Here is a 9,380-nt window from a genome sequence, read left to right as displayed (position 1 = left end):
AAGCAACACATTATTCAATGCTTTTTACTTTTGCATTTACTTCTAGATTTATATATTAAGTTGCTCAAGCGAGTGGCAAAACATTTAAACTACTTTTCTTACGTTATCACAAACTTACCATTGACAGAAAGTCAGCTCTACTGCCTTTTCTTTTGCGTTTAAATATTTATTACAAGCAATCCTGCGGTTCATGAAGAACTTTGTTTTCCTACTGCCACGAGTGCCATCTATTATTGCCTTGTTTATCTAAATTTAGACTCGGTGCGGAAACGATCTCTGCACTGCCACAGACAAGCGCGCGAGCGCTGAATGGTTAAACACTGGCAAGAATTACAAAGTAATGCAATTTATAAACTTTAGTGACGATGTGACACTGCCTCGACTGTGCAAGTAACAATTCCTGCGTCAACTGTGCAGCTCGCATATAGTGCAGACGCGATTTTGAGAGAGAAAGAGAGAGCGTGATTCACTCACGAAGTTTGTGAAATTACGTCTCACACAAGGTTTTCAAATTACCGTATTGGCCCGAATATAAGACGACCCTGATTATAATAACCTCTCACAGCAGCGTCATCAGCTTGAGATCGTTTTTTTAAGATGGGCCTTTTTAGAGACCGCCGATCAATCATCCCAACGTGATTATCGGCCGATAATGATCGGTAGCCAATCAATCGGAGCACCCCTAATATCTAGCCACATAAACGGAGTTTGCAAAATAGCCAGTGTTGTGATTGTGAATATACTACCCAATCAACTATAATACCCAATCAACCTTGCCCAACAAATAAAGTGTTATTTCCATCATGTCTTTTTAACTCAAAACGCCTAGAGCAACAGAATGTGATTACGAAGAGTTAAAGCAGAACAAACACACAAATCACTTACAGGCCATTCGTTTCAGAACGCTTCGAATCATCCTCGCTGTCCTGCTTCAACGCTCACCTCGCTCTCAGCCGTCCACAGCTGTTTGTTTTGGGGTGAACTTTGCTCTGATTGGGAACTCAGAGACTCAGACGCTCGCTGGCAGCAGATTCGAGAGCAGAACAAACATGACAGGCACATTTCCCTGCACGGACCTCCACAATGGTGTCGTTGAAAATGTGTTCGGACACAGGGCTATGATGGAATGCCGCTCTTCTGCATCTATACAGCTTTAGAAGATAACACGGCTTAAAAAATGGTTGCATTTCCTAAAATAGTGACAACTTCTGTTAACTATAGGCTGGGGTGCATTTGGGATAAGATAAAGAGGCAAAGGCTCCAGATTCAACACCGCTGAAGCTCTGCTGAACCTGTTGAACATTAAATTAAATACAACATAACAGCTAAAAGGGGCCCTTTTGCAGTATAGGTGAACATAAACATAACAGTAGGCTGTTAAGCACTTCGTGAAATTGAAAATCTTTATTCACTCCTTATAGTCTCCTGGTCCATGCACATTGCTTTGATCAAATATACATTTATCCACTTATTATAAAGTGTCTTTCTAGAAAACAAACCATTTTCGTACAACTTTACGTGATTTTTTCTGATAGAATTCATCGTGAAATTTAATCGCAGCAGGGTAACAGGTGCATTAGAGCTAACATTAGCATCAAGCTACATAAGACTATTAATAATATTAATACTTCGCTTTTACTCAAATCTCACTTCAAACCACCACTGAGTGTTTGTAATAACTTCCGATTGCGATCTAATATGTATTTTGGTCATATAATGTTGTTAAAATAAGTTATTTGCTAATAGCTACACCAGCTTAGCATTTCTCATGTAAACATTCTTTATTGTTATGAAAATACCCCAAATCTCATGAAAATCACATACAAACCATATACTATCGTAATCATGTGTTAACTAGCTTCATGTTTCGTGTGTAGAAGCGTTTCTCTGGGTTTATGTACGGAACTGAATGCTTAAGAGATATGGAAGCTCGTCATCGGAAGAGACAGAGCAGGTTATGATCGGGTAATATGATTGACACATGAGCAGCGAATGAGCTTCATCTTAGTCATAACAGCGATCACGGAAGAGAAAAGGCAGGCAGGCAGCGCTGGAAGCAGCTAATACTCATCAGATCGCGTAAATCAGTGGAAAATGAATAGAAATGATGATTCTGTGTAAAGAAATATCAAGTAAACATATAAAGATATCAGTATTTCTCCAAATATGTGCACTTTTGGACTAAAAAGCCTAATGGACACTGTTCAGTGACGCTTGCACGTGACTGCTGTCTGAGTTTTGTCGACAACCAGAGGTGGCACAAAATTTGGCGGAGGCGGATGCCTTATAATTCTCTATGCAGGAAAAACCCTGCCTATGTATTATTTGAGCTGTTAATTTGTCTTTTTTGTCTTGTCTTTATTGGTGGGACAACTTTTCTAGACAAATTAACTTAGAGATGCACCGATCGACCGGCCAGGGACCGGAATTAGCCGATTTTCCGCATGATCAGCCCAGACCGGTGACTGATTCTGAGCCGATCTGTTTTGATGTCACACTTACGCTCACATTCACATGTAAACGCTGTCGGCGTGGAAGTTCTTCACTGTGAGTGAAGAAGACACAAAGTTCGCAATTTGTAATACGTGTAACCCGTGGTTAAATTAACGCTTTAGTGGATTTAGTAGGGCAAGTAAGAGATAATTTTACTGATTAAAACGTCAATAACAAAAATAATTAGGGAAGCACTGAAACTTGCCACCAAAGATTTTTGCGCAAAAATTATTCAGATTTTATTTCATGCAGTGTAAACGGGGACTGATAATGTATTTATGTCGTGCCAGAGGCTCCTGCAGCCTGAGTGAGTGAGTGAAATCAAAACAAATGAGCAACACAGAAAGTTATACATATGTTATATATATACGATTTTATGTAATGAATAAGAAGTTAAATTGAGTGACTTACGTTTTAGACACAATATTGACTGTTTTTGCTCAACTTCGCTAACGAAAACAGTTCAAATCAAAGCCACAGCAGAACTGTTGTTCTAAAACACAGCGGTGTTTCATTTCTGAATGAATCAGCTGTTTGAACGAATCGGTTGAATGAATGACTCAATGACTCACTCAGTGTATTAAAACAGTGTTTTGCCGCCACCTATTGATCGTTTTATTTCTACCTCTTTCCAGTCACAGAACACTGACAATGAGATTATACAGTAAATGAAAAGATGTCCTTTTATTAGTATATATCTTACTTCTTTACTTACTTGTTTATATCTTGTAATATAACCTAGAAATTATAACACAAACACCCCAAACTGAGATGCCGCATGCCTGTAATCTCATCAGCAGGCCTCTGTTCAGTTGTCTTCGTTACCTGTTGATAGGTTTGCGCTGCAACGCTCCATGTGTCAGAACAATCAAAAAGCCATGAAGCCCTGCGTAGATCTCACAACATGATAGACAGCACCAATCCAAAGCAGCCCATCCCACAGGCCGTGTAACCTACAGCACGAGCCGGCTCACTCCCAGAAACAAGCCGAAGCAGACAAAGACAGAAAGTGGGCATCACAGGAGCGTCGTCTTCAATACTGCTGAGCCAATCAGAATCGCCGACAGCGAGCGCTTACCAGAAACCAGTGCTGCTACAGGAAGAGGCCAGTGTTTAGGCCTTCGTGTGTCTGATCAGCACAGATTATCCCACACGGGACAAGAGGCTACTGAGAGTTTGGCTGATCACTCGCTCACACACACACACACACACACACACACACACACACACGTAGAGTTAGGTATCATTCGAATTTGATCAATTCCAATTCTGATTCCGTTTATCGATTCCCAATTTAGATTCCAATGTGGTTTCAAAAAAGATATCAAACATATTTATTTTGTGCCTCTTTTTGCAAAACATTTAATTGCTGCTGAATTCCATGAATAAAAATCAGCTGGCTACAATAAAAACTGGACTCCATTAAGAGCTGTTTGTGTGCAAAATAGAGCTGCATGATTCTGGATAAATTGAGACTTTTTTATTTTATTTTTCTTTTTTAAATGGAGGTTGTAGTTCTCTCACAATTCTGAAGAAAAAATATTAGACAACTAAACAAAACTCATGGAATTTATGCATGGAATGATTCAATGACTCACTCAAGATTTACTTGTTTCATTACTGGATGAATCAGTCTTTTTGAATGAATCTCTTGAATGAATGATTCAAAGACCAATACATTTTTAACAGCTAGGTCTCACCTCACTCTCCTTGTCAGTCAGCTCGACTCACTCTCCTCACTGGATAAATGAAATCTGATCTGTGATTGAGCAGCCGCGTTCAGCTTTTAATTGTAGTGTGTAACACCGTTTGTAGATCGGAAGGAGGAGGCGGGAACCGGCGAACGTTCAAACAAAACTTTAATAATAAAATAAACACAAAATAACGGACCAAAACACAAAATAAAATCCAGGCCTGGTCCTCTCTCGTCCAACACGGTCGTCACTCCTCCTTTTATCCTTCCGGAGCTCCTCCGTGGGACTCGAGACCGGTGAGTGGTGCAGGTGTCGTGCATTAGCATTTACTCCACCGGCCTCGCTCCGTTCCCACGGCTCTCGGCCCCGCCCCTCTCGTCACATAGTGTCTGTTCTTTTAAGGAACTAAATGATTTTTATTACTATAAAAAATCAAAACGACGGGGGGGAAGTGACGTAACCGGTGTTGCGGCTTAACACCGGTATAACCGTCAACACCGTCTATTGCGGCAAGCCTATTAACAGCCCTGATCCGCTATTAGGTTTACGATTTGTTGATAGAAATATGTTATTTACTGCTGTAATTTGAGGTGAATAGTAGGGGTGTGTGATATTGGAAAAAAAAAAGCTCTCTCAATATTTTTGGGGATTTTTTCGATAACGACAATTAGACGATATTTTGCAGAGTGTGTTATTGTGCTGATATCTGACTACCATGGACAGCTGCAGTTTTTGATATTCTATGTACTGGTCAGTTCACATCAGTGTTAGAAATTAATCTTTTCATATAAGTTTAAATTGATTTGTACCTTTTCTGGGCAATTTTATCTTTAATAAAGACTTTCTTTTTTAAAAGTGTGCATCTTTTGAGTCAAATTGTTACATTTAATCAGTCAATTACTTGTTAAACAAATGAAACCAGTATCAACAAAATTAATCTTTGCATCTGAAGTTGCATCTGAAGTGGATTTTAGATGTATTTACACACTATTTAAATTAGCTCAGAGGGACATGGAGTGCTTTAACCTGCAGTTACAAATGCATAATGTTTTGATATTTTAAACATAAAACATTGAATACTGATATCTGAAATTATTTAAAAAATGAAAAGGTACTTTAAATGTGAAATTAAAATCGCCAGTAGGTGGCAGCCAGTCACTGTTAATAAGTGAGTCATTGTGATTGAACCGAATCATTTAAACAGTTGATTCATTCAGGAACGAATCACCGTCATGTTGCTCAGAGACGCGAAACAGTGCTGTGGCTGTGTTTGGAATTATTTTTGGTTGGCGAAATAGAGCAAAAACAGGAAATATGGGGTCTAAAACGTAAGTCTCTTAATATTAACTTATTGTTAATTTAACTGTTGTCAAAAATCAATATCACATTTGTAATCATGCTTATTTTTGAAGAAAAACGGCACTCTTCGTGTGATTTTAACTATATGAAATTATATAAATGTGCATTTTCTGTCCCCATATCTTGAATTTTGTGATCTTTCTTAATGCATTTTATTAGACTGAATCATTTAGTGAAAGAACACTCTCTAAATGCGCACGCGCTCTAGTCTAGACTTCACGTAATGCATGCGTGCACTCCCGTAGGTGTTTTGTTTGGTTTTTGCAAAACACTCAATGTCAAATCGCACATCGTTAAAACAACAATTACGATATTATCGCAGATGATATATATCGCACACCCCTCATGAATAATGGAAGTTTTCCATGCACAGACCCAATTAAAGGAATACTTCACCCCAAAATGAGGTGAAAAGTGGAGGTTTTCCATAAAAGTTGCACGCACAGGAATTGATAGGTGGTGAAAAAGGAGTCCATAATCCATAATAACGCTTCCTCCAGTGAAAAAATGCATCTCCTGTTGTCTCTATGGATGTAACGGTATGAAAATTTCATATCACGATTATAGTGACCAAAGTTATCACGATCATCAATACTATCACGGTTTTGTTAAAATTAGATGAAAATGTTCAAAAAGAACTGATACACACACTGAAAACATTTCAATAAGTTTTATATTTGAAAATCAACAAACAACAAATACAATTAGCAGCTATATGCACTTTTTTTAGCATAAACATTAAATTAACATTGACATGAAGCCCTAATAATAATAATAAATCACATATATATATATATATATATATATATATATATATACAGTATATAGTATATACACACACAAAATATATATATGTATATACAATGTGATTTCCGTTTGTGATCATGTGATCTTCGGTTAAGAGATCTTGTGATGCTTTTTAAAGCAAAGTTGGGGTTGACTTCGAGTTCACATACAAACATAAATAGACTAGGCTATTTAAATTTGCCTATTTTAATGTAAGACAACATATTTTTCGTCAGTGATAGAAATATGATTTAAGACGGTAGTGTAAGCAAGTTTAGTTTATACTACTATAATTTTGCTGTAGTGATCATATTGTCCTGACGATTGTTTTGTACACTGTTCATAATGGATTTATAAACAGGTAAGATTTCAAAACATTAATCTCAATTCAATATTTCATATCCCCGTATTTATATATTATTATAGGTAAACAAAAAAAAATCTGTGTAATAAGTTAACAATGAATATACAATACATTGTATTGGCTCAAAGCCACTTACTGAGAACTTTTCTTCGCGGAAGCTTTGCGTTAATTACAAGTGAGATAACGAAATATTTAATCTCTAATCAATATTTTTTGTCCAATTATTTGCCCAGTTAGTTTTGGTATTGAGGTAGAAGTTACCTTGCATTCGCTATATAACAGTGGGTGGTGGTCACGAAGATGACTGAGCAAATTTGATGCGTTTCCCCCTTTTGCAGCTACTTTCTTCTTGCAAGATCGGCAGACAGGGTGACCGTCCTCGATTAAATTGCCTTCAGGACTCTTGTAAAAGCCAAAATACGACCACACCACCGATTTGGTCCTCTTAGATGGCTGAAAAATCTCCCGAGCGCTGTCACTGCCTTCCGCATTTCGTCTCGTGCAAAAAAAAAACAACAACAACAACATTCATTGCATGCTGCTTCGGCATCAGACTGATGCTGGCTGGACAGGATTTACCGCGAGTTTTCAAAATCGCGATAATCAAATACGGTTTTGATGATAATTAAATTTTAAACGATAGACTTTAAACGGTGCGTGATCTGTGCAGATTTCTCTCCTGATTCAGACCAGACCACTTTTTCACTGGAGGAAGCAGGGCCGTCCTTAGGGGGGGTGCAACTGGTGCGGTCGCACCGGGCCCCGTGCTTTGAACAATGATGGATGTGTTTCAGCTTTGGTCTTCTCCAGATGTTAACTGATGGACTGGAGTGCTGTGGATTATTGTGATGTTTTTATCAGCTGTTTGGACTCTCATTCTGACGGCACCCATTCACTGCAGAGCATCCATTGCTGAGACACTGATGCAATGCTACATTTCTCCAAATCTGATGAAGAAACAAACTCATCCTAATCTTGGATGGACTGAGGGTGAGGATATTTTCATTTTAGGTTGAAGTATTCCTTTAATTGGGTCTGTGGCATGGAAAACCTCCACTATTCACCTCAAATTACAGCGGTAAATGACACATTTCTATCAACCAATCGCATCCTAACCTAATAGCAGAGGTCCCAGGGTTAACTGCTGCAGGAAATGCAACCCTCTACACTGTGAGTAAACTTTTCCTCCACTGGTTTCTGCATTAGTGGGCGGAGCTAAAGCACAAGCAGCAGTCTCATTGGCTAGTACTCATCCATTACGTCAACAATTTGATTTCACCAAATCAGTTTGAGCAAACACAGAGAGCGTGATTAATATTCATCAACCCAGCATCACATCAGACCTTAGCATGTTTATACTGTTATTAGCAGAAGTACTATCTGAATGACATTTGTCTCAAGCCCATCATTGTCCAAGTTCTGTTTAATACAACAAATATGTATATACACTATATTTCTTTATAATAGACTACATACATTAAATATATTTTTTGTATTTTTATATGATTAATTTATCAAAATGATTGTTAGTTACAACTTTAGATAAAGTACAAAAGAAGACGAAATACAAAATATATAAATACCCATTATGTTATATAATGAATATATTTATTAAATACTGTTCAATGATGTACAAGCTGAAAGGTTTTGAGCACATCACTAGCTTTTGGCCAGACCTGACAGGACTCTGAAATGTCAGATCTAATGAAGAGCTCCAAACAGAAAGCGTAACCGCAGCGCCTCGAGAACAAAATTAAAAGACCTATTAGAGCACACTCTTACATTATACATCATAACAGCCTTTTTGACTGATCAAATATGTAAGCCATCTTTAACTGGATGGACATTTACTCTGTCATTTCAAGATTATTATAAATGCAGCCCATTTCCTTAACTTATGAGAGGCATTTTATTTTAATATTTTCACATTCTGCGTGTGAAAAACATGCTATGTATTTGTTTTCCTTTTCTCATTATTTGCAGGCCGCTTTGTTCCAGAAGCTATGACGGATTGGACCCGTGCCACCCTGGCCTTCATGTAGCCTCGCCAATGTAAACAGACCACTTTTTCATGAAACCCATCATTTGGTTTATATCACAACAAGTCCGTCTGGTTTTCCTCCTCTCTCTGCACACACTGCAGCGCTTGATTTCCATCAGGAACAACTTACCCTATACACTGTCAGAAAAAAAGGTACGGTGAAGGTACAATTTTGTTCCTAGGGGAACAAAACGTATAACTGTACCTTTAAAGGTACACAATAGGTCCTTAAGGTACCCAAAAAGAGTCATGAAGTACATTTTACCTTTGAAATTGTACTTACTATTATTATTAGGGATGCGCCGATCCGATATTCATATCGGGTATCGGCTCCGATAGTGCCATTTTTCTCGGATCGGGTATCAGTCAGAGAGAGCCGATCCAAATTCGAGAATTTTATTTTATTTTTTTCGAATTGCGATTCTGTCTTCTAACGATTCTAATGGATTCACAAGTTTCAAAATCAATGTTCTAAAGCAGCGGTTCTTAATACTGTTCCTGGCCTCGCCCTGTTCTACACACGCTCTGCATCTCTCTCTCTCTCATTCAGCTTAGCTCAAACAATTAACTGTTCCAATTATACACTTATTTTCACATAGCTATGAGAAGCGTTAAACATGGACGCACGTGCATTTGCCGTACT

At 38.1% G+C, this 9,380-nt stretch overlaps 1 protein-coding gene across 1 annotated transcript in view; it reads right to left on the bottom strand.

Moving 5' to 3' along the window:
- LOC107697992 (E3 ubiquitin-protein ligase MIB2-like) overlaps window positions 1-1,014 on the bottom strand; it is a 75,556-nt gene extending 74,542 nt beyond the window's left edge. The window contains exon 1 of the mRNA XM_016498898.1: window positions 886-1,014. Within this exon, the coding sequence (XP_016354384.1) occupies window positions 886-916 (31 nt within the window). The 5' untranslated portion in view covers window positions 917-1,014. The remainder of the gene's footprint in view (window positions 1-885) is intronic.
- Between the last annotated feature and the right edge of the window lie 8,366 nt (window positions 1,015-9,380).

The sequence above is a fragment of the Sinocyclocheilus anshuiensis genome, unplaced genomic scaffold (genome assembly GCF_001515605.1).
Source record: "Sinocyclocheilus anshuiensis isolate Anshui unplaced genomic scaffold, SAMN03320099.WGS_v1.1 scaffold1950, whole genome shotgun sequence".
Taxonomy (NCBI): domain Eukaryota; kingdom Metazoa; phylum Chordata; class Actinopteri; order Cypriniformes; family Cyprinidae; genus Sinocyclocheilus; species Sinocyclocheilus anshuiensis.
The sequence above is the reverse complement of the archived record's forward strand: the minus strand, read 5'-3'. Positions and strand labels throughout refer to the sequence as shown.